Here is a 24,648-nt window from a genome sequence, read left to right as displayed (position 1 = left end):
CCGGCCCTGTCCCCTTTTCTTGCCCCTCAGATCCGGAAGGCTGCCCAACATGGGGTGTGCTCCATCCTCAAGGGCAGTGAGTTCATGTTTGGTGAAAAGGCCCCTGCCCATCACCCTGCTGCCATTTCTACTGCCAAATTCTGCATCCAGGAGATCGAGAAGTCCGGAGGTGGGGCAGCGCGGTGGAGTGGGTGGGGCAGGGCCGGGGGTAGCTGCAGAGAGTGGGCTGGAGTCTCAGCTGCCCCTCTGTCTGCCAGGCTCCAAGGAGGCCACCACCATGCTGCACATGCTGACCCTGCTGAAGGACCTACTGCCCTGCTTCCCAGAAGGCCTGGTGAAGAGCTGCAGCGAGACTCTCCTGCGGGTCATGACCTTGAACCATGTGGTGAGCTCATGTCCCAGTGCATGGGGGTGCACTGAGGAGGAGGGGGGCAGAGCTTCAGACCCCAGGCCTGTGTGCTGGCACTCGGGAAGCTCACTGTTCAGGCCAAAAGCGGGAGTTGGGGTCTCCTGGCCCCGACCCTGCTCTTGGCTACACCTGAGGACGCATCTCATCCCTGGAGTGGGGCAGACAGCGCCCCCAGAGCTGGGAGATGAGCTCAGGGAGGAGGTGGGATCGGGTGGGACTGGTGAGGTAGCACTTCTCCCCTGCTTGAGCTCCGCCCCACCCATGCGTATGGTTATATTTTTCTCTCTCACCTTCTTTTTTTGCTCACTTAGTAATTTAGTAAGATCAGTATGACACTCTAAAGACACATAAAAGCGATGCCATGCATTTCTGCTATCCTAGCACAATTCTGTTAATCTTTATATGTTCTCATACAGTGTTTGTTCACAAACGTATTTTAAAATATTTAATATATGAATAACTTGATCGTTGCTTAGAAAGAAAAAAAAACTCTGAAGTGTATAAAGTAAAAAATAGAGGTCTCTTTCCCGCCAAGTCTCATTTTCTAAGATAAATAGTACAGGCAGCTTGCTGTGTATCCTTTTAGACATTTTCTTTTTAGATAAGAAAACACATAAAGATACAGTTTTAATTATAGTACGCCAACCATTTGTAGCCTGTTTTTTTAGTCCATAATTTTAAAAACATGTTGTTCACATTTCTCTGATGTCGTTTAAATCATTAAAAAATTTCCCAGTGGCTGCCAAGACTTCCTAAAGCAACAGTTGTGTCTGAGTATCTAGGCGTCGGGTGCATGTTTGAGATTCAGGGGGCCCAGGTCTCCCCCCGCAACCCACCAGCTGGAGTGGGATGTGGAGGAGCCCAGGGCTGCCTTGGCCTCCGAAGTGAGTTTCCCACTAACCTCCACGTCCTTTGTAGCTGGTGACAGCCTGTGCCATGCAGGCCTTTCACAGCCTCTTCCATGCCAAGCCCCGTGCAAGTACCCTGCCGGCAGAGCTCAACGCCCAGATCATCACAGTGAGACCTAACAGAGGGATGGGGAAATGGGGGACATGGCTGTGCTGGGGGGAGCCCTGTTACTTGTCTGCAGAGCGAGGTTGAATAGGCCAGACTGGACTGTCCCAGCATAGGAGGCGGGTAGACAGCCAGGAGACCATCCACCAAAGCCACATTAGTGTCCACAGGTGGGGCCCTGACCCTTGACTTTGTGGTAGTTATAACATAGTAAACCATTCAGCATGGTCTCATGGTAGCAGGTACCTCAAACAGGGATCTCTAGGTGGATTTGGGGAAGGGAGCACAACCCTCCCCCCGGCCCCCCAGAAAAATTGTTTGTAAAAATGTGTGTGTGTGTGTATGTTCACATGCATTTTTCCAGAGAAGTGTTCTGGTCTTTGTCAGGTTCACAAAGGGTTGTGTTAACCAAGTTATTCTCGACTGCTCCTAAAGACTTTTCTCCCCTAGAAGCGGAAGCAGAAGGGCTTCATGGATCAGGGAAAGGAAAGCCAAGGGGGCTGTGAGTTCTAGGGCCCCGTGTGCAGGCTGTCGTGTAGTGATAGGAAGGGGTGTTGTCACTGGACTGCTGCTGAAACACTTTGCTGTCACCTGCTTGTTCCTGGTCCCTCTCCTAGGCCTTGTACGACTACGTTCCCAGCGAGAATGATTTACAGCCCCTGCTGGCCTGGCTGAAGGTCATGGAGAAAGCCCATATCAACCTGGTCAGGTAAGGTCACGGTAGAGGGCGGTCCTGGCTCCCCACCGTGCATTGCAGACAGGAGGGCCATGAGCTAGAAGTTGGAGGGGGTTCAGCTTTTTCTGGGGGTGGCGGTGGTTCTATGTTGAGTGTGTGCAGACCAGCTCTTGAGTTCATGAAGGCAGGGCTGGGGAGCACAGCCTGGGTTAGCCAGGGCTGCTGCCTCTCCTGCCAGAGCGATTACCAATCAGCTGTGAGGAGCAACAAGGCCTTCTGAGAGCATCTTCCCCACTGAAGGGTGGAGGCCAAGGGCCGTTCTTGTCACCCCCGGCTGTCGCCCTGTGCAGTCGTTTACTTCTCAGAGGGTATCATCTGCTTTCTGCAGCTCCACCCTACGTCCTACCTGGGTTAATGGTCTGCTTCTCTGGGATTCTCAGTCCTTCGAACCCAGTTTCTGTTTTGTGTCTCTGTCATAACACTTATGGGGCTTCCCAGGTGGTGCTAGTGGTAAAGAACTGGCCTGCCAATGCAGGAGACGTGAGTTTGATCCCTGGATTGGAAAGATCCCCTGGAGGACGGCATGGCAGCCCACTCCCGTATTCTTGCCTTGAGAATTCCATGAACCTGGCCCATAAGTTTGCAAAGAGTTGAACATGACTAAAGCGACTTAGCATGCACGCAAAACACTCACTCTTATAGTAGCCACTGGATAGCTTCACTTATCCCAAATAAGATTGAGAATAAAACAGAGTGTCAGTTGGTGATTGCATTTTGCCTGGAGCCAGGGTCGAGTCCCTGACAGCTCGACCCCTATGTCATCCTCTGTCCTCTGAAGGCTTCTGGTTGGCCCTCAGAAGACTGTTCTGGGTACTCTGCATCCGTGTTTCATTTCGCTGATCTTGCCACCCCACGAGGAAGGTCTCAGCCCATTTCATGAACCAGAAACTGAAGCGCTGTGTGTGAGCGTGTCACGCAGCTGTGGGGAAGCGGTGCCGCGTCTGCCAGGCTCATGTTCTTTTCCTGCACCAAACTGCTTTTTACCTGGAGGTGCCAGAAAGTGGCCGGATCATTTTGTTCTCCACTTTTCAGGGTTTATCCTACAGGAGGATTCCCCTAATTGTAGGATGTGCTAAGTCGCTTCAGTCATGTCCAACTCTTTGTGACCCTATGGCAGAAACACCTAGGAGCAACCTGGATGTGTCCCAGGGTGGGTACTGGTTAGGTGTGAACAGTGGAATACTACCCAGCTGTTGGAAATAACTGAGGTAGATGGGTGCATGCTGATATGGGGAGATCTCCAAGATACATTGAGAAAAAGCAAGGTGTGTCATGGTTTGCATTCTTGAGCCAAACTACCAGGGTGTGAATCTAGACCACCCCCACCCCCACCCCACTAGCTGGGTGGCCTCGGACAAGTTATTTGACTTCTCTGTGCCTCAGTTTCCTCATCTCTGAAATGGGAATTGTGATAGGGTTTAATCTCAGTTGTTGTTTTTATTTTTACGAAGTTTAAGTGAATTAATGTTTGTTGTTACACCAGAACTTGGCATGTGATAATTGTTCCATAAGCGTTGGCAGTTATTATTTTGTGTGTTTGTATATGTGTAAAATCTTCTGAAAGAGTATTGAGAAACTTAGCCTTGATTTTCCCCAGGGAAGTGCATCTGAGTCAGTCTGGGAGACGGTGTGGGGAGGTAGGCATGCTCTTGGTTTTGCACCCTGGAGACCTGTTTGAACCTTGTACCACGGGTAGCTGTTACCTGCCTGACAGCACTCTGTACAGTTGCCCACCGGAAGGGCCTTTTGGTGCCCCTTGGATCTGTGGCTGCTGTCAGACCTGGGCCATCTGAGTCCCCTAGGCCTCGGGCCGGGCACCACAGAAGCCTTTTGTCTTGACAGGCTGCATCGGGATCTGGGGCTGGGCCACCTCCCTCGGTTTTTTGGAACTGCCACGACCTGCCTCCTCTCCCCCCACTTGCCAGTGGTAACAGCTGCCACCCAGTGCCTCCAGGTACCGCTACCCCCAGCCCCAGCTTTAGTGAGCGGAACAGAGTCTGAGGGGGTCTCCTGCTGCCCTGTCTCCCCTAGAGCTCGCCCACGGTCTCTGGCTACATCCTGGGGAAGAGGTTCTCGGAGTGGAGGCAGACTTCCTGGAAGCTTCAGGGAGCAGTCACCTGGGAAGGCAGAGTGGCACTGGGGGGCTAGCTTAGGCCCAAATGGCTGTGGCCTCTTTTTTGCAGGAGATCCTGAAAGAATGTGTCGCTCCCCACATGGCCGACATTGGCTCTGTGACCTCCTCAGCCTCAGGCCCTTCCCAGTGCATTGCCAAGATGTTCAGGTGAGAAGGCAGCCTCTGCGTTAGGAGGGAGTAAGGTGTGCCTGTCGAAAGCTCCTCCTGATGACAAGCGTTCCTCTCGTCAGCGTGGCGGGCCTTGCGCACACGGCCAGAGCAGTGGCTGTCGTGTGCATGCTGGTCACAGCCCAGGTGCTGTAGTGTCACTGTGCTTGTGAGTGTGGGCTTGGGGGCCCGTCCTCCACCTCAGGGTCCTCATCAGGCTAACGGAGGTGAGCATAGATGAGGTTTTAAATGTAAAGTCCGCAGGATAGTGCCTGCTGTGTAGTTGAGCACCAATAAATAGAAACTAGTGGTAGTTCTGTGGTTCTAGGAGATAGGTGCTGACCCCGCTGACAGTTTGGGGAGGCTGAGCTGCTAAGTGGCAGCCTGACTGCAGAGTCCACTCTTACGTGCTGGGCTGCCCTCTACACCACTGTGAGAGGGGCTGTTCACAGATGGGGCCACCTCGCCCTCCCTGCCACCAGCGAGGAGCCTCGGAGCACCAAGGGGCCTGGATGCTTGGTGTCGCCTCTGGGTCTGTCTGCTCAGCTCTGGGGTGTGCTTTGGGCTCCGTTCCTTACGAAGACCTGGAATGAAGTTTCTGGAAGACTGAGTAGAGCTGTTATGCACTGCCACCTCACCCCCCAACTCACCTCTTTCCCCACACTGATCCCTGTTAGCCATTCTTGCCTAAAGCCTCTGAAGCTCAGCCTTGAGAGATGAACTGACCGCAGTGCGCACAGGCCAGAAAGGGCTAGCGCCCTGCCCACCCCCCACTGCTGTGGCTTTCCTCCCTCTTGTCCAGACCACCTGTTCCTACCCCAGCTTCCTACCTCTGGTCAGACCGAGAAAGCATGGGACAGTGACAGCATGCGCTTTGGAGGCTCAATGAAGGGTATTTAGTCTCTCTGAGCCTCAGTTTCCCCATCTGTTGTTGTTGTTCATTCGCTAAGTTGTGTCTGACTCTTTGTGACCCCATGGACTGCAGCATGCCAGGCTTCCCTGTCCTTCACTATCTCCCGGAGTTTGCTCAAAGTCAGGTCAATGAGGCCATCCAACCATCTCATCCTCTGTCAACCCCTTCCCCTGCCCTCAATCTTTCCCAGCATCTGAGGATGGAACAAATAACCTCACAGCCTTTTCTGGAAGTGTGAAGATTATATAAATGAGATTCTTAGCCCAGAGGGCACTTGATAAATACTGGTTCCCCTCCTTGGCCTTCCCTGGAGCCCTGCCCTGCTGTGGTCAGTAGTTCCTGGTGCCAGCCATGGACTTTCGTGACCCTGACTGCCCACTCCCTTGGCAGGGCGGTGGAGGAGGGCCTGACGTACAGATTCCACGCAGCATGGAGCTCTGTGCTGCAGCTGCTGTGTGTCTTCTTCGAAGCCTGTGGGAGGCAGGCCCATCCTGTGATGAAGAAGGTGAGTGGGCCAGGGCAGGAGGTGGCGCTGGGCTGTTAGACCTTGGCCTCTTGGAGGGGCATGTGTCTCTCTTACGTCTGCACTTCATCCACACTCCCACCCCGCCTTCACCCACGCCAAGGGCCCGCAGCAGGTGCTCAGTACTGTGTCCCCAGGAAGGTGACTGACTGGGCCAACATGGAAGGAATGAGAAGAGGGTCAGAACCACCCCCACCCGCACCCCCTAATGCCTGCTTGCTAGTCTTGGCTGGAGGTGATGGTTTTAAAACTCACAGGGAACTAGTGTGATTCTTCCTCACCTCTATCTGTTATGTTTTAATTCTTCAAATTTCCTAAAACAAGTGAGCATAGCATTTTAAGCAGCCCTAAGTCCCAGGGAGGTTACTAGGGCCCAGAGGAAACCATGTAAGGCTCAGGGATCACCCAGAGGTCCTCCTCAGCTCCAGGAGCAGGTAGGGGCCCGAGGACAGGCTGCAGACCCCTCTCCAGCAGTGGAGGCTCCAGGCCTCGTGGGGCCCTCACTGTCTCCCCCTGATGCTGGTGGGACAAAAGGAGCTACCTTGGGAGGGCGGGGGCTGCCTTGAGAGGCCTGGTCTGGGCGCTGCTAGGTTGGCAAATCAGACCCCTAGGAGAGGTCGCCAAGGAATGAGGCTCGCAGCGGGGCTCTGGGGGGCTATGGAGAGCCAGAGGGCGCAGCTCAGGGGCAGCCACTCCACAGCACCTATTAATTTACTAATAGTCCGTGTGGGTCTGCGCTTCCCAGATGTTCCCATTTTTCTAGATAAACTGGAACTCTACATTTGTATGTAAAATCACTTGATTTTTACACGTTACTAACAAATACAGAATTTTTTACAAAATCCTGAGGCATTGAGGAGGGGTCAAGGACAGGTTACTTTGGTCGTTGGCCCTTGACCTCCGAGGGAGCATAACCTGGGCCTGCGCTCCTGACCTCATCCTCTTGGAGCCTCTGGCCCAGACTCAGCTATGGTGCCTGTCCTGCATGCCCATCTCACGCCTGGTCCCTTGACTGTGCCCTAGTGTCTCCAGTCGCTGTGTGACCTGCGCCTCTCCCCCCACTTCCCCCACACGGCAGCTCTGGACCGCGCAGTGGGGGCTGCGGTGGCTAGCATGGGCCCCGAGGTGGTTTTAGAGGCCGTGCCTTTGGAAATCGATGGCTCTGAGTAAGTGCGGCCCTGCCTGGCTTCCATACCAGCCCCAGGAGAGCCTCACGGCTTGTTGTCCCCTGGGAGGGTGTCCACGCCCTGGGGTGACAGCTCTGTGTGCAGCGCTGGTCCATAGAAGAGGGCGGAAGAGGGCCTGTGCTGCCCCTCGGCTCCGTGGAAGACGGCTTCAGGCCGTCACCTCTCTCACCGGGCGTTCCCTCCCTCCTCCCAGAGAGACTCTGGATTTCCCCCGGAGCTGGCTGCTGCCCGTCATCCGAGACCACGTCCGGGAAACTCGACTTGGTTTCTTTACCGCTTACTTCCTGCCCCTGGCCACCACCCTGAAGAGGAAAGGTACCGTGGGCCCACTGCAGTCCTGGAGGGATCGGGAAGGGCTGCTCCAGCACCTCAGCCTTAGGATGTGCGGCAGCCTCCCCGGGCCAAGTGGGTGCTTGGCCAGTGCTAGGGCGCCATCATCAGTGGGGTCCAAGGCATGGCCAGGCTCCCCCATTACAGGACCCTGCCCTGAGACAGGCAGACAGGGGCCTCTTCTCCCACCAAGGGAGACAAGTACACACCGATATACACATGCAGAGCTATTCCCGGTACAAGTCCTGACAGCCCCCACATCCCTCAATGGGGCTCCAGTGAAGTCAGGCATGGTAAAGCCCCCCATGGGACACAGATTGCTCTCTGTAAAGAAAGACCTGATGTGGGAATGGACCTGTGTAGTTCATGGTGAGCTGAACCAGTTATATTCAGATCTCAGTTCAGCCACTCCACAGTTTGGTGATGTCAGGCAGGTTTATCCTCCCACCTTGGGTCTGCGCCTCATCTGTGAAATGAGGCCAGTAATCGAAATGGTGTGAGGATTAAATGAATAATCATGAAAGTGCACGGTATTCAGCCTGACTTGTAGAAGTTATTCAACAAATGTTGCCAACTTTATTGTCTAGTAAAACGAGGTTTCAGAACAGTATATGTATAGTACAATTCTTTTGTTTTTAAAAGTGTGCATGTGTTTGGAGAAATGTGACAAAAACGGAAGAGAGGAGGAAGATTGGCGGGGAAAGAGTGTGGGCAGATGTCGCTTTCTATTTTACATGGGTCTTTTTAGTTTTTTCAAACAAACAGGTGTTTGTTTAATAAGTGGAGCGGAGGAATCACCCAAATTCCTTCCTCATCAGTGGGCTTTTGGTTTGGGTAAAGATGAGGCCTGTTGGCCAGGAGTGTGCCCAGGGTCAGACCGTGTCCTGTGTCACTCTAGCAATGGACCTGGCCCAGGCAGGCAGCACAGTGGAGTCCAAGATCTATGACACGCTACAGTGGCAGGTAAGGGGGTTGTTGGGGGACTGGGGAGGACAGGTGGGCACGGGGTTGCTGGGCATCACCTTCCTCAGTCATCCCCTCCCTCTCCAGATCTGGACCCTCTTGCCTGGGTTCTGCACGAGGCCCACAGACGTGGCCACCGCCTTCAAAGGGCTGGCACGGACTCTGGGCACGGCCATCAGCGAGCGCCCAGACCTGAGGGTCACCGTGTGCCAGGCCCTGCGCAGCCTCGTCACCAAGGGCTGTGAGGCAGGTACGTGCAGGGTCAGGCCTGGTGGAAGGTGGCTGCGGGGGCCTGGGTTCCCTGACCCCCTCTGGCCTGCTCGTTGCCTGAGCTATCACCCATCCTTTGCGAGGGCCTGAGTGTCTGCTGGGGACTCGAGGAGTTGATGGGACGCTGAAAACTGCGCCCTTTCTCTCTTTACTCTCAACGTGCTGGCAGTTGTCCAGCCTTTATGTGGGGCTGGTCCTTCGCTGGCCCTATAGACTGGGGTGGCCCCATTCTCTGTGCTCTGCCTCAGCCTCTCCTGTCCCAGAGGACCCCAGACCTCTGGTCCCATCACAGGTGCCTCAAAAGAATGCCTCTGGGCTGCAGCTCCAGTGGCCGTTGAGGTGGGGGCATGTTCTGCCCCTTTGTGCAAACTGTGGTCTTCCTGCCAGAGGCTGATCGTGCCGAAGTGAGCCGCTTTGCCAAGAACTTTCTGCCCATCCTATTCAACCTGTACGGGCAGCCTGCTGCAGCTGGAGATACCCCAGCTCCTCGGCGGGCTGTGCTGGAAACCATCAAAACTTACCTCACCATTACTGAGCCTCAGGTGAGCTGGTGGACGAGGGGGAGGAGCAGTCTCCAGTAGGTGAGGGTTGGTTGGGGGTGTTGGCGAGGTCGAGACTCCACCCACCGTGGCTCACTGGGACCTCTGCCCCAAGAAGAACAGGGACTGATGTCAGCAGCGCACTGGGCTTGGGGCCCTAAATAGGGAGGAGAGGAGGAGAAAGAGACAAGGGAGTAGTCCTGTGACCTGCTGTCGTTTTGTATTTTCTCTTTTGTGTATGTGTGTTTTGTATTTTTTCTTGAACAACCATCTCCTTATCCCTTTGGGCTGTCAGCTGGTGAATGGTTTCCTGGAAAAAGCCAGTGAGAAGGTGCTGGACGCCTCTAGCTCTGACTTCACCAGGTGAGTACCCCACTTGGGCTGGGGCAACCCAGGGAACTAGAGGGTGTGCTGGCAGAAGCCCTGTGTTTCTCTCTGGAATTATTTATGAATGTCTTGAGGTGCTGAATGACCCAGCTCCTCCACGAGGCCTGACCGGCTGCTCCTTCCCGGAGTGGCATTGTAGTCTGCTAGGGAGGGGCCAGGACCGTGGAGACGTGCTGCATAGGTTCAAATCCCAGCTTTGCCACTTATGAGCTGTGACCTTGTACAAGTTATTTACTTACTCTGAGCCCTCATCTGTAAAATGGGCATAATGATAGTACTTGCAAGAGAGTTGCTATGAGCATTGAAGGTGTTGACACATGTCAAGGGTCAGGAACAGTAGCTGGCATCTTATGAGTGCTGAATTAGGTACAGGCAGTGATTATTCATGGGCTCCTTTGAGGCCTCTTGTCCTCCTGCCCCTGACCTTTTCCACTTCCTCTGTCCCCAGTAGACACGAGAACACAGATAGTCCACGCCCTTCCCCAGCCTCTGCTAAGCCCCTCCTTGGTCTCTTGTCCCCGAGCAGGTTGTCTGTCCTGGACCTGGTTGTGGCCTTGGCTCCGCATGCTGATGAAGCTGCCATCAGCAAGCTCTACTCCACCATCCGGCCCTATCTAGAGGTGAGCCACAGAGGCCGGGAGCCCGGCACGACCACTCCTGGGGCAAGTGGGGGCTCCTTGCGGTGTGTGTGTGTTAGGGGGATGTCTGTCTGTACGCCTTGCTGCCGCCCAAGACCGAGTCTTCATCTGCTTTTTTGTGGCGTGGCTGCCCTCTGTACCTATCTAGTCCTGGACTCTTGTCACGTGGATGCCATGTTGAGGCCTCAGCTGCTCAAAGATGCCTCTTGCAGACCTGAGACCTAACTCACTCACTGGGCCCATCCGCACCTGCCCTGACCTTCACCCCACCCACCCTCATCCCCCTGCTGCCACTCGGGCCTCATTAGGCAGCTTTAAGAGTTCCAGACACAGCAGCCCTTGTGGGCTTTAACCCATCCCCTGCCTGCTGCAGCTAACCACCGGGCAAGAGTCAGGCCAACGTGACCTCCTGAAAACTGTCACCACCACAACGTGTAATAAGCAGTTACCCAGCAGCGTGAGCAGTGCCCTGGGTGGGACATGCGGGGTCACCCAACCTCCAGAGAGGTGGCCCTGGAAGAGCAGAAGGGAGGGAGGGGGGCTTCATTCCTCAGCGTCCCCTGCCTGGCCCAGAGTCAACCTCTCACCATCCGTGGTCTCCCTACCCTCTAGTCAGGTTTCGCAAGCTCCAGAGGGCAGGCTTCGCTGGGTCCCCTCCAGGGCTGGTCACAGCTCATGTGGCTGCTCTGTGGATGTTACTGGCCTGAGTGACGGTTGAGGCGGGTGGATGGATGGGTAGGCCTGCCCAGCCTCCTTTCTCACCCTGTCCATCATACCCCTTCCCAGAGCAAGACCCACGGGATACAGAAGAAGGCCTACCGTGTGCTGGAGGAGGTGTGTGCCAGCCCCCAGGGCCCCGGGGCCCGCTTCGTGCAGAGCCACCTAGATGACCTGAAGAAGACCCTGCTGGACTCGCTGCGGAGCACCTCCTCGCCTGCCAAGAGGGTGCGGACTCCAGGGGCCCCACTCCACCCGAGGGTGGACGGGCAGCACCGGGAGAGGACCTGCCTGGAGATGCTTTAGGGGCCTCCGGGGCGAAGGCGGCACTGAGGGTCCTGACTGTTGTCGCCCTGTCCCGCAGCCCCGTCTGAAGTGCCTCATACATGTTGTGAAGAAGCTCTCGGCCGAGCACGAGGAGTTCATCAGTGCCCTTGTCCCGGAGGTACGGGGGGTGGGGAGATGGGGCGCATGTGTGAATGTGGCTCCTGAAGGCAGATTTGGGAGTGGGGGTGGCCGGGGAGTGTGAGCGCCCTTACCTGGCCCCGCTGCCCCAGGCTGCCAGCCCTGGGGTGGCCAGCTTGGGGAACCCATGCTAACGGGCTGTCCCGGCAGGTGATCCTCTGTACCAAGGAGGTCTCGGTGGGAGCTCGGAAGAATGCTTTCGCGCTGCTGGTGGAGATGGGCCACGCTTTCCTTCGGTTTGGCCCAAACCAGGAAGGTGAGGCCTGGGTGACCTGGGGCTGGGATGGATGTTCTACTCCCAGCCTGGGAGGCCTGGGGCTGGGATGGATGCTTTGCTCCCAGCTGGGGGAGGAGGCACCCCTCAGCCACTAGTCAGAGAGATGAGGTAGTGTGAGCTGTCTGGCCCTGGCCCCGGGCAGGCTGCTCCTCTGTGGCTGGAGTTCCCCCTTCCTGGTGGGCCCACGATGCAGCGCATGCAGGGGGCTCTGCCCCAGGCAACTCCTCCTGCTCTCTGCCCCACAGAGGCCCTGCAGCGTTACCTCATCCTCATTTACCCCGGCCTCGTGGGCGCAGTGACCATGGTCAGCTGCAGCATCCTGGCCCTGACCCACCTCCTCTTCGAGTTTAAAGGTAAGCGCTATTTCCTTGAAGGCTTGGCAAGCCCTCGGGGTAGGACAATGCCCAGGAGGTCAGGACAGGGTGGCTACCAGAATGAAGAGTGGTCCTGGGAGGGAGAATGAAGAGCTGGACCTGAGCCCAACTGCCTCCCACCTTCTCTGCTGCCTAGCTCGGCCTTCCTCCTTCCGCAGCTGCCAGAGTCCCGGAGGGTAGGGGTGGGGGGAGGTTAGATCCCTTGCCCAGATCTTAGTTAAGGTTCTGCTTCATATCAACCATTGTTTCTTAACAACCCTGAACAAACTCAGGATCCTCCTGGAACCTTACTCTCTTTCTCTAAAACGGGAGAAGCATAGCACCTGCTCATAGGGTGGCTGAGGGACTAGAGGAGAGATTCATGGAAAGGATCTAGTCCTTGGCCAGGTGCACAGAAGCCTCTCCGGGGTCACCTCCCACCTGGCCCAGCTGGGGTTTGGGTGGGGCTCCCGGTGTCCCTGACAGTGGCCCTCTGGCCGCCACAGGTCTGATGGGGACCAGCACGGTGGAGCAGCTGCTGGGGAACGTGTGTCTGCTCCTGGCCTCGCGCACCCGCGACGTGGTGAAGTCGGCGCTGGGCTTCATCAAGGTGGCAGTGGTCGTCATGGACGTGGCGCACATGGCCAAGCACGTGCAGCTGGTGGTGAGTGTCCCCTTCCCCTCGGCCGGTGGCAACACGGCCCGAGAGCTGCCGGCAGAGACCCAGTGGGGCCTTGAGGTCAGGCGGCTTCCAACACTTTCTTAGCCATGTGCTGTCTTCTGCGGCAGGAGGCCGTGCAGGAGCCCTGGAGGGGCCGGTGGTGGAGGTAAGGGGCACAGCGCCTGGGCCTCCTCTTGTCATCCCCCACGCCCTTCCATAGGAGCAGGGGCTCTGCAGGGCAGGGTCACCCCTTGTCTTATAGATGGCCAACCAAGGCCGGATTTCCCCTGTCCACAGCGCAGGTGAGAGTAGTCCTGGAACAGAGCTGGAGCCTGGGCTTGCCCTGGGCAGCTTGCAAAGCTCCCTTTGCATTTTCCCTCTTCATTGTGATCTTCTGGGTTTGAGAAGATTCCTTTGGATGCCCCTGCTGGTTTCAGGTCCCTGAAGAACCGTCTGGTATTGGGTCCCTGGCCCCCTCCTGCTGGGCACAAGGCATGTGGCAAGCTGGGACTGTCTTCTGAGCCAAACATCCACAGCGCCCCCGCCTCACTTCCACATGCAGCTGGGTTGAGTCGCATCAGGGCTCTTGATTTCCTTTGCATCTGGCCTTGGGTTGGGTCAAGGCAAGACGGGCAGATGAGAGGCAGGACAGCCTACCCCCTCCCGCTAAAGCCTGCCATCTAACTGGGGCCATGGATGGGCAGAATGGCCTAGGCGGTGACTTGTCCCCGAGTGATGGGAGTCAGTACAAGCCTTCAGAGGAGCTCCACGGAGGGACAGCGCAGATGACACCTGCCGGCCACACGGTTCTCAGTCCAGGCCTCACGAAGGCTGGAGAGAGGTCCAGCCGTAGATTAATACAGGGAAACAGACAGGACGCGTGGAACCAGGGGAACGCCGTGGGGTGGGGGGCAGACAGGGCAGGGTGCCTCACCCTCAAGCCTGCACTCTTCCCTGCAGATGGGAGCCATCGGAAAGCTCTCGGATGACATGCGGCGGCACTTCCGCATGAAGCTTCGGAACCTGTTCACCAAGTTCATCCGCAAGTTTGGGTCTGTGCCCTGCCTGGGAGGGAGCAGGGGAGGAGTGGAGGGGCTTCCAGTCCCACCAGGACCGCTGCCAAGAAGGCCCTGGGCCGGGGCACTGGAAGGGCTCCAGCTGGACCCCTCACTCTGGACACACTGTCCGTCCCCGGCACCTCACTGCTCACCTGTGTGCCCCCTCACCCCCCAGGTTTGAGCTGGTGAAGAAACTGCTGCCGGAGGAGTACCACAAAGTCCTGGTAAACATCCGGAAAGCTGAGTCCCGGGCCAAGAAACACCGGGCCCTCAACCAAGCCGCCGTGGAAGAGGAAGAAGAGGAGGAGGAGGAACCTGTCCAGGGCAAAGGCGACAGGTGAGCCCCGTGGCCAGGTCCTGGGGACCTGGTCTCCCCCCACCTGAAACCTGCCCAGGCCATGCCCAGCCACCCTGCCTCTGCCAGAGCTCCCTGACTCGGGGCTTCTTTGTCTTTAGCATCGAGGAGATTTTGGCCGACTCAGAGGATGAGGAGGACGAAGAGGAGGAGCGGAGTCGGGGCAAGGAGCAGCGGAGACTGGCCCGCCAGAGGAGCCGGGCGTGGCTGAAGGAGGGGGGCGGGGACGAGCCCCTCAACTTCCTGGACCCCAAGGTGGCCCAGCGAGTCCTGGGTGAGCAAGAAACGTCTGGCCCATGGGCACAGAGGACAGGCTTGCCTCGGGGCGAGTTCGGAAGTAGGATGGCCTCCAGGGAGGCCGGCAGGCACCCTCACCTCTCACATACACACATGGTTGTACTGCGGGTTCCCATCCAAGGCGCAGATCTGGGCCCCGAGGGTTATGATGAGGGTGTGAGCAGGTAAGGACTGGCCTGCCACCTCCTCACTGCCTGACTCTACCCCACTAGCCACACAGCCTGGGCCAGGCCGGGGCAAGAAGAAGGACCATGGCTTCAAGGTGAGCGCCGACGGCCGGCTGATCATCCGAGAGGAGGAGGATGCCAACACCAAAATGGAGGAAGAGGAAGGCGCCAAAGGTGGGGCCGCCTGCCGCCGCAGGAGGGCCAAGGCTGCATGCATTTGCTTACGCATCCATTCACCATCTGGTCATTCAGTCAGTGACCATATGCATTTGCTTACGCATCCATTCACCATCTGGTCATTCAGTCAGTGACCATCTTTGGGGAAGCATAGGTGAAAACAGATATAAGGAGCTTGTATCTCAGGCAGCTTTTTTTTGAGTTTCTCAAACTTTGCTGACCACATTAAGAAATCTTTTTATGTTGTAACTCAGCTACTTATTCAATACTTCCATAAATTCAAACAAAACTTTCAAAAGGCAGTACTTCCTCTTACCCTGTGTCATACACTCTCTTGATCTCTCTTCTGTTCTGTTCTATTTGCTTCCCCTCCTTTAAAAAAAAAAACTTTTTTTTCTAATTCCAAATGTAAACTAGTCTGAGGTCTGGAAGCTCATTTAGAGCTTGGAAAGAGCCAGCCCCTCCCGACTACCCCAGTCACTGCCTCCTGTTGTCCAGGGGCTGCTCAGGTGTAACACCTCCGAGTCCTGTTTCATCTTTCCTGTTCCCTCTCTGCACATATATCTCTCCGTGTCATGTAAGATCACAAAAGCCTCGGTCTTCTAAAATGTGCGTCTTCCTCTTTATTTTGGTTCTCACTGCCGGCACACTGCAGCCTCTCAGCCAGCTGGGCTGGTGCAGCTGGGCCAGCCAGCTCTGGGATGGTGGACAGTCTCTTAACCTCTCTGTGCCTCGGTTCCCTCGCCCCACAGTGGGTGTAACACCAGCACTGACCTCAGAGGGTGGTTGTAAAGATGAGATGGTAGACTTACTGGGGGTGGGTGTGACGACACTAATTCTCTCCTGCTCTGGCCTCTCACTGCCCCCTTCTCATCTCAGTGTATCCCATCTCCTTGCTCCCTTCTTGCATGGCATCCTGACACTGAGTGTGCCCCACCCTGGCCCCCCCCTCCATCTTCCCAGACCCTCTCCACTCTAAGATGCAGTGCAGGCTTTAGTGTGGCCTTTCCACAGCCCCTCGGCCTTAGCTGTGTTCCCCCAGAACTCCCCACAAGCCCAGGGACCGCCCAGGTTCTGTACTTGGTCACACGCTTCCTGTGACATTGGGTTTACTTCGCTTTGTCTTTCCTCCAGTTGATCAGTTTCAAAGTTCTGTCTCTTGTGTTTTTCTTTTTTTTTCTTCCTGGCGGCACCACGTGGCATGCAGGATCTGAGTTACCCAATCAGAGATGGAACCCGTGTCCCTTGTGGTTGAAGCATGGAGTTCTAACCACTGGACCACCAGGGAATTCCCTGTCTAACCATTTTTTAAGTGTACCATTCACTCACATTGTTGTACAGCCCATCTCTAGAACTCTTCATCTCGCAAAACTGAAACTCTTGTTTGCATGAAATAGCAACTCCCCGCTTCCCCCTCCCCCAGCCCCTGACAGCCACCATTCTGGTTTTTGTCTGTATTAATGTGAATTTGAATGTGAGTTGTGGTACCTCATATAAGCAGAATCATTCAATGTTTGTGCTTTTGTGCCTGGCTTATTTCACTTAGCGTAATGTCCTCAAGGTTTGTCCATGTCACAGCGTGTGTCAGAATTTCATTCCTTTTTAAGTCTGACCTTGTTCTGTCGTTCTTCCCTGGTGGCTCAGACGGTAAAGCATCTGTCTACAATGCGGGAGACCCGGGTTTGATCCCTGGGTCGGGAAGATCCCCTGGAGAAGGAAATGGCACCCCACTCCAGTACTATGGAAAATCCCATGGACAGAGGAACCTGGTAGCTACAGTCCATGGGGTCGCAAAGAGTCGGACACGACTGAGCGACTTCACTTCCCTTTCCTTTCCTTGTTCTGTTTTGCGTCTAGACCGCGTTTTGTTTGTTCATCATCCAATAGTGGACATAAGCAGTGCTTCCACTTTATATTGTAAATAGTGCTGCTATGGTCATAAATGTACAGATGGCCCTTCAGGAGCCTGCTTTCAGTTCTCTTGGATACATGCCCAGAAGTGGATCATGTGGTAGTTCTGTCTTTAATTTTTTGAGGAACTGCTGTACTGTTTTCTTTAACACCTGTACCGTTTTACATTCCTGCTAACAGTGCACAAGGGTTTCAATTTCTTCACATCCTCACCAACACTTGCTGTTTTGTATTTTGTTGATAGTATACATCCTGGAGTGTTTGAAGTGGTATCTCATGGTGGTTTTGATTCGTATTTCCTTAATGATTAATGATGTTTAGCGTCTTTTCATGTTTATTGTCCATTTATCTTTTCAGAGAAATGTCTACTCGAGTCCTTTGCCCATTTTTGAATTGGGTTGTTTGTTTCTTATTGAGTTATAAGAAGTTCTTTCTCTATCGTGGAGTTCAGTCCAGTTAGTTCAGTCGCTTAGTCATGTCCAACTCTTTGTGACCCCATGAACCACAGCCAGGCCTCCCTGTCCATCACCAACTCCCAGAGTTTACGCAAACTCATGTCCATTGAGTCAGTGATGCCATCTAACCATCTCATCCTCTGTCATCCCCTTCTCCTCCTGCCTTCAATCTTTCCCAACAGCAGGGTCTTTTCAAATGAGTCAGCTCTTTGGATCAGGTGGCCAAAATATTGGAGTTTCAGCTTCAACATCAGTCCTTCCAATGAACACCTAGGACTGATCTCCTTTAGGATGGACTGGTTGGATCTCCTTGCAGTTCAAGGGACTTTCAAGAGTCTTCTCCAACACCACAGTTCAAAAGTATCAATTCTTTGGCACTCAGCTTTCTTTATAGTCCAGCTCTCACATCCATACATGACTACTGGAAAAACCATAGCCTTGACTAGACGGACCTTTGTTGACAAAGTAATGTCTCTGCTTTTGAATATGCTGTCTAGGTTGGTCATAACTTTCCTGCCAAGGAGTAAGTGTTAATTTCATGGCTGCAGTCACCATCTGCAGTGATTTTAGAACCCAAAAAAATAAAGTCAGCCACTGTTTCCACTGTTTCCCCATCTATTTCCCATGAAGTGATGGGACCAGATGCCATGATCTTAGTTTTCTGAATGTTGAGCTTTAAGCCAACTTTTTCACTCTCCTCTTTCACTTTCATCAAGAGGCTCTTTAGTTCTTCTTTACTTTCTGCCATAAGGGTGGTGTCATCTGCATATCTGAGGTTATTGATATTTCTCCCGGCAATCTTGATTCCAGCTTGTGTTTCTTCCAGCCCAGTGTTTCTCATGATGTACTCTGCATAGAAGTTAAATAAGCAGGGTGACAATATACAGCCTTGACATACTCCTTTTCCTATTTGGAACCAGCCTGTTGTTCCATGTCCAGTTCTAACTGTTGCTTCCTGACCTGCATACAGGTTTCTCAAGAGGCAGGTCAGGTGATCTGGTATTCCCATCTCTTTCAGATTTTTCCACAGTTTATTGTGATCCACACAGTCAAAGGCTTTGGCATAGTCAGTAAAGCAGAAATAGATGTTTTTCTGGAACTCTCTTGCTTTTTCCATGATCCAGCGGATATTGGCAATTTTATCTCTGGTTCCTCTGCCTTTTCTAAAACCAGCTTGAACATCAGGAAGTTCACGGTTCATGTATTGCTGAAGCCTGGCTTGGAGAATTTTGAGCATTACTTTACTAGCGTGTGAAATGAGTACAATTGTGCAGTAGTTTGAGCATTCTTTGGCATTGCCTTTCTTTGGGATTGGAATGAAAACTGACCTTTTCCAGTTCTGTGGCCACTGCTGTGTTTTCCAAATTTGCTTACATATTGAGTGCAGCACTTTCACAGCATCATCTTTTAGGATTTGAAATAGCTCAACTGGAATTCCATCCCCTCCACTACCTTTGTTCATAGTGATACTTCCTAAGGCCTGCTTGATTTCACATTCCAGGATGTCTGGCTCTAGGTGAGTGATCACACCATTGTGATTATTTGGGTCATGAAGATCTTTTTTGTATAGTTCTTCTGTGTATTCTTGCCACCTCTTCTTAATGTCTTCTGCTTCTGTTAGGTCCATACCATTTCTGTCCTTTATTGAGCCCATCTTTGCATGAAATGTTCCCTTGGTATCTCTGATTTTCTTGAAGAGATCTCTAGTCTTTCCCATTCTTTTGTCTTCCTCTATTTCTTTGCATTGATTGCTGAGGAAGGCTTTCTTATCTTTCCTTGCTGTTCTTTGGAACGCTGCATTCAAATGGGTATATCTTTCCTTTTGTCCTTTGCTTTTCGCTTCTCTTCTTTTCACAATCTTTTACTATCGTGGAGAGTAACCGTTTATCAGATGTATGATTTGTAAATACTTTCGTATCCTCCAGGCTGCCTTTTCATCCTGGGACATTCATCTTTGACACACACAAGTTTAACATTTTTAATGGAGTTTAATTTATTTTATTTTTGTTGCCTGCGCTTTTTGTTGGTTCATGCTTCTTTATGTCCCCACACGTGGGGAGGGGAAAGATTCTCAAGTAGGGGAACTGGCAGTCTTCCTCACAAAGTGGAGTGTATGCAGGAGTGCCCGGCTCCCCAGGAAACCTGGCACTTTCTTAGAGTATCCAGAACAAAAGCTGTATTTACTTTAGAAGTCGGGTCACCACTTCCTAGAGGGGCTCTTGTCCAGAGGGCCCAGGATAGGGAGGAGGAAGGGGCAGGAGTCAGGATCTTGTCCTCCACAGGACCAGTCTCCTGGGGTGCAGTTGACAGACCCTGCAGCCTGACGAGCCGGGAGGAGGCAGGTTGAAATTTGTGGGCTTTGGGAAGATGGAGTAGGGAGGTCCCTGCATGATCACAGACCTCTCTTTTTTTGGCTCCAGGCGAGGATGAGGAGATGGGTGACCTCATGGAAGACGTAGGCGTCAAGAGCGTGAGTAGTAATTCCTGCTGCTAGAGGGCCGGGGCCCTAAGACCTAAGCCTTGGGCCTCATAGCTTCTCGCCATCTCCCTGCTCCAGAGAGTCACCCGCCCTGCTTCCTGACTTCTCAGTGGAGCCTTGGGGGTGCACACAGCAGGCAGTCTGGAGCGTGCTATGGCACGGCCAACCCCTTTGCAGGGCATGGTGGGGGCTTGGGTCCCCCGAAGCACCCAGTGCTTCCTTCGGTGTTGGCTGCGCTGTCCAGCTGAAGGAAGAGAGATGGTCCTTTGTCTCTCCCCCGAGGGCATATGCTGTGCAGGCAGCAGGGGCAGTAGCCGGCCTCCATGCCGCCACGGGACAGCTCCACATGGGGTTGGGTACCTACCACTGGGGAATACTGAGAGCCCCACGTGTCGCCTCACTGATCCTCCCAGGAGGTGGGGCCTCTATCATTGCTATTTCCAGAGGGGGCTACAGTAGGTAAGCAGCCTGCCCAAGGTCACAGGGGTTGTTAAAAGTGTAACCCCACGTCTGCGCTGCCTAGCTGTGTGACCTTGCCTGGCTACTTGCCCTGTCTGAGCTTCAGTGTCCTCATCTGTAAGTGGGGGATCGAGTGCTTGGCAGGGAACCTTTTCTGCTAATGCAGGTTATGACTGCTTTTACTGCTGCCGTTAGCAAGTATGATCACGTCCCCTTGTTCATGAACTTTGCTTGTTGCTTCTTTATAGAAAAAGCACCAGAAGCTTAAGCAGAAAGAGGCTGACGACGAGGAGCTAGAGATGCCCCCTCAGTACCAAGGTGAGGCTTCCTCTCTTCTCTGTTGGAGCAGGTACCCTGTCACCTGCATGAGGCTGAGTGTGTTGCAGGCAGAGCCAAGAGATTGCAAGGCCTGGTTGCACTCAGGTGACACCAGCGAAGTTTGCCTGATACGTTGCCTAAGACTGGGCTGAGGACCAGGGGCCCTGGGGTTAGGAAGTCTGTGTACAGAACCCCCAGCCCTTCTGGGAAGCCCCTAAGCCCCATCTCTTCCCCACCCACCCAAGATTTTCTGAGACTTGCAGCCCACCCTACTCCTGGGGTGTCTCTTATATGGCCTTGGGTCGGCCAGGTTAGTCCTGTGCTGAAGGTGGCAGTTGAGAGGCCTGCCCAGGGGGTCGCTCTGTACAGTTGTTCCTGAGCTCCTGGAGTAGGTACTAGAGGTACCAGGGTGGCTGCCCAAAGCCAGGGAGGTCTCACCTCTGCCTCCTTCCCCCCAGGCAGCCCCTGCAGGGTCCCTGCTCCCAGCCCCTTGCTCTGCATCTGGAGGTCCAGGGGCTCGTGTAGGAAGTCCCCGATCCCAGTAGCAAGTGTTTGCTCACAGCCCCATGGCATCAACCAGTAGAAGAATGCCATGGCTGCTTCCACTTTTTGGCCCGACAGGCCACGTCCCAGCTCACCTGCTCTGCTCTAAGAAGGTGTGGTACAGAAGTCGCGGTACCATACAACGCAGCAGGAGCCTGGGTTCAGGACTGCTTGCCCAGCTGCTCTCAGCTGTGTGACCTTGGCCTGGCCACACTACCTCTCTGAGCTTCTGGCTTCTTAGCTGTAGAGGAGGATCATCTGGGTCATCTCAGAGAGCTGTCCTCAGCCAGCACTATGGGATTCCATCCATGACTGTGTGGGAGCCCAGACTGGAAATGACAGCGACCTTGGAGGCACTTCAGTCTTGAAGCCTCAGTTTTCACGTCTGTACCATGGGATGAGAGCTGCCTCTCTGTCTCACGGTGTTGATGTGAAGCTGATCTGAAATCCAGCCTTAGTGCCTCATTTTACAGATAAGCTTAAGAGGCTCCAGGAAGTTAAGAGTCTTGCCTGGAGTTGAAGCCCAGTCTGCCTGATTTCAAAGCCTGTGATCTTTCTTCTAGAACAAATGGAGAAAGGTCCAGTTTGGAGAGAGTGTGCTATTTTATGTTAGTCGAGAATATATATATTTCCCAGAGGTCACTGGTAGGTTTATATGGATTCAAATCAGTCTGAGGAGCCCAGTGGTCTGATTGTCAAGTCACTGGACAGTCCTTTCTCGAGGAGGGTCTTCGTCCTTTGTTGCTAGGGGACAGCCATCCGGTCCTGGCTGTGATTCATCTCACCAGCAGTGTTCTGAGAAGTGCCCGTCGCCTTCTCCCAGGAGGAGGTGCCCTGGCCTTGCCTGACTCATGGCCTCTGTGTTCCCCCTTTAGCGGGAGGCTCTGGCATCCATCGCCCTGTGGCCAAGAAGACTATCCCTGGGGCTGAGTACAAGGCAAAGGTAAGAGCTGGGGGCAGGGGAAGGGCTCCCCTGGTGGGGGCTCGGGGGACGAATGCCCATCACCACCCCAAGAGGTACTTTTTGTGGAGCCAGCGTGAGGCCACACCGAGGGGCACACAGATGTCTTGTGGCCCAGGCCTTTGCTGGGTGGCCATCTCGGGGTGCAGGAGCTCTTGGGCACCACCTGAGGCAGAGAATGACAGGAAGGGAGGACACGGCCTGTCACATCAGGGGCAAGGGTGGAAAGGGAAACCCACACTCCCGATTGACTCTGTTTCTCTGGGTGAGCAGAAAGCAAAGGGTGACGTGAAGAAGAAGGGTCGGCTCGACCCCTACGCCTACATCCCCCTCAACAGAACCAAGCTCAACCACAGGTACGCTGTGTGCAGGCTGGGGTGGCACGTGCTCGTTGCACTGTCCACTCAATTGCTCAAGTCTCTTCCAGTTTTCTATTTTTACTTGCTCACGTGCACCTTCAAATATTATTGACACAAAGGGCATGGTCTGCCAATCACATGCTGCCCACCTCCCGGCAGCGCCCCTTCTCCCTGTTCAAGCTGGTGTCGGGGTCGGGCGCTATCTTTTGACATTAAGGGAAGGGAGACTGCCTGGTCTCAGGGAGACGTGACCCTTGTTCTTGCAGGAAGAAGATGAAGCTACAGGGGCAGTTCAAGGGCCTGGTGAGAGCTGCTCAGCGAGGCTCCCACGTGGGACACAAGCTCCGTAGGAAGGATCGTCGGCCCTGAGCCCCAGGGCCCCCCTCCTCCCCAGGCTGCTCTGTGGTCCAGCCTGAGGCCCTTTTCAGCCCCCAGGCTGCCTTGACACCAGCTCCAGATGCTCCCGTCAGCAGTGGAGCCTGGACTCAGAGTGACTTGTTGGAACCAGGCTTGGGTCCCAGAAGTGCCCTGGATTTTGGAAGCTCCAAATGAGAATGTCTTCCTTCAGAGATGCCCCTGGGGTCTGGAGATGGGAATGTGGCTTTGTCACCTCCGAGTGGCTAGTGGGGCATCTATGCTTTCCATCCAGAGTGTTTGCAAACAGAGTAGATAGATGGTCTTCCTTTGCCCCACCTGCTTGTAGCCCCGTGGCACTCAGCCTGGCTGCAGTTCTGAGCATGTGAGGTTTGCTGTGACCGGACATAGAATAAAGATGCAACACCATGTGTTGTCCCTAGAAACGCTGTGTTTTATCTCCTGCCTCCCTCAGGTATAAGAACAGTGCCTAGTCATTGGCACCAGTGGCTTGACTGCTTCCCTACCAGTTTCGGTATCCAGTCTGGGGCATAGCATGATGGCCCTGGGTCAGGCTTTAGATCTTGACCCACCTGTTAGAGAGGTCTTCCCAACGTCCAACTAACATCCCATTTAGGTGACATTTGGAGCGTCCAGAGTGGCAGTGAACGCTCTGAACTTGGTCTGCAGAGCCGTGGCCGAGCACCAAGGACTCAGACTAACGGGGAGCTGCAGCACTGGCTGCCCCAGCCTGCCCCAGGGTACAGGTTGCTCCCAGCAGCTTTGTTCATTGATTCAGTAGGGTGTTTGCTGAGCCCTTCTGTGTGCCAAGCATAGTCTGATCACCAACCTTCCTCATCCTCACATTCTTTTTCCCAGACAAATGGATCAAGCTGTGGTATGAAGAGCAATGTGTTTCCCACTGTCCAGTTTTTGTTGGTCTGGAGCAGAGAAGGGAGTGGTGCAGGGCTCCCATTGCTCCTAAGATCGTTTATCCTGTCAGCCCAGGATACTCCTTGTGCTTTCCCAGTAGGAATCAAGATGCAAAGAACCACACGCTCTTTCCCACCCCCAAGTATAAAGAACTGTGCCTCTCAAAATCTCCACATTGGAAATGGCTCCCAGGAGACCCTGTGCACCATTCCTCTCATCCTCTCAGGGAACTCATGTCAGCTTGATCCATTGCCCCCAAATTAGGGCATTTCTTCCACTGATCTGGGGCTAGGAAGCTGAGAGGAGTCACATGCTGCCCAGAGGTGGCGCTGTTGACATATCTTGTTCACAGAAAGCCTGGAATTGGAGAGCAAGGAAGAAAGGTCAAAAGAGGTGGCTATTAGGTTTGCAAAGGTGGTCTAACCGTGATACCCTTTGTTACACTTTTGGACACAAGGTGGGTCAAATTAAGCCGGCCAGCCCTTTTCTGTTTCCATTCTCAGGAACGCAAGCACATGCAGCAGAAAGCCTAATGTGAAATAGGTATGGGTGGGATTGCCCAACTGCCCGGGATTGATGTCTTAAAATTTGAAGCAACTTGCTTATCATGGTGTATTTTCCTAGGAGCTTTGTTTCTTTCAAAAGTGGAAAGAATGGGTGACCTAGAAAGGTAGATGTTAATGATATGTTAAACTCCATATCCTTTGGGAAGTAGGCTTCAAATGCAAATTATCTTGATGCAGAGGCAAGAATTAATCTTGCTTCAGAAATTTCAGGTGCTTGAAACATCTGTTAGGAAAGTCAGTGCTGCTTTTTTCTGTCTACAGTGGGGAGAAGGAGAATTGGGCATATTCATTAGTGCAAGGTTCATTTGATTTCAGGGCAACTGGAACAGTGGAGGCCCTCCCCCCAAAATTCAGATTTACTACGTTAATTTTGTTCTGCTTTTGGCAGTGTCAGAATCTGAGACTTTGGGCTTTATTTTCTGGGGTCCATCCTCAGAAATGGAAGACAACTCTGACTTTAGACTATACTACAAAGCTACAGTAATTAAGACAGTATGGTACTGGCACAAAAACAGAAATATAGACCAATGGAACAGGATAGAAACCCCAGAGATATACCCAACACCTACGGTCACCGTAGGTGACCTTTGGCA

At 53.8% G+C, this 24,648-nt stretch overlaps 1 protein-coding gene across 1 annotated transcript in view; it reads left to right on the top strand.

Annotated features, from left to right (window-relative positions):
- Positions 1–23,002, top strand: part of RRP12 (ribosomal RNA processing 12 homolog) — a 28,964-nt gene extending 5,962 nt beyond the window's left edge. The window contains exons 7-34 of the mRNA XM_086379378.1: positions 31–169; positions 258–385; positions 1,328–1,426; positions 2,041–2,132; positions 4,002–4,113; positions 4,343–4,440; positions 5,744–5,858; positions 6,900–7,042; positions 7,257–7,378; positions 8,292–8,356; positions 8,444–8,606; positions 9,014–9,168; positions 9,461–9,528; positions 10,079–10,172; positions 10,977–11,135; positions 11,272–11,352; positions 11,523–11,628; positions 11,895–12,002; positions 12,509–12,666; positions 13,624–13,715; positions 13,897–14,058; positions 14,178–14,350; positions 14,586–14,714; positions 19,504–19,553; positions 20,270–20,339; positions 21,758–21,825; positions 22,117–22,199; positions 22,469–23,002. Of these exons, the coding sequence (XP_086235504.1) occupies positions 31–169; positions 258–385; positions 1,328–1,426; positions 2,041–2,132; positions 4,002–4,113; positions 4,343–4,440; positions 5,744–5,858; positions 6,900–7,042; positions 7,257–7,378; positions 8,292–8,356; positions 8,444–8,606; positions 9,014–9,168; positions 9,461–9,528; positions 10,079–10,172; positions 10,977–11,135; positions 11,272–11,352; positions 11,523–11,628; positions 11,895–12,002; positions 12,509–12,666; positions 13,624–13,715; positions 13,897–14,058; positions 14,178–14,350; positions 14,586–14,714; positions 19,504–19,553; positions 20,270–20,339; positions 21,758–21,825; positions 22,117–22,199; positions 22,469–22,571 (3,135 nt within the window). The 3' untranslated portion in view covers positions 22,572–23,002. The remainder of the gene's footprint in view (positions 1–30; positions 170–257; positions 386–1,327; positions 1,427–2,040; positions 2,133–4,001; positions 4,114–4,342; positions 4,441–5,743; positions 5,859–6,899; positions 7,043–7,256; positions 7,379–8,291; positions 8,357–8,443; positions 8,607–9,013; positions 9,169–9,460; positions 9,529–10,078; positions 10,173–10,976; positions 11,136–11,271; positions 11,353–11,522; positions 11,629–11,894; positions 12,003–12,508; positions 12,667–13,623; positions 13,716–13,896; positions 14,059–14,177; positions 14,351–14,585; positions 14,715–19,503; positions 19,554–20,269; positions 20,340–21,757; positions 21,826–22,116; positions 22,200–22,468) is intronic.
- The last annotated feature ends 1,646 nt before the right edge of the window (positions 23,003–24,648 follow it).

The sequence above is a fragment of the Bos grunniens genome, chromosome 26, assembly GCF_055505025.1.
Source record: "Bos grunniens cultivar Pamir isolate PY7600 chromosome 26, Bosgru_T2T1.0, whole genome shotgun sequence".
NCBI lineage: Eukaryota > Metazoa > Chordata > Mammalia > Artiodactyla > Bovidae > Bos > Bos grunniens.
Note: the sequence above shows the minus strand (reverse complement) of the source record. Positions and strands in the feature narration are given on the sequence as shown.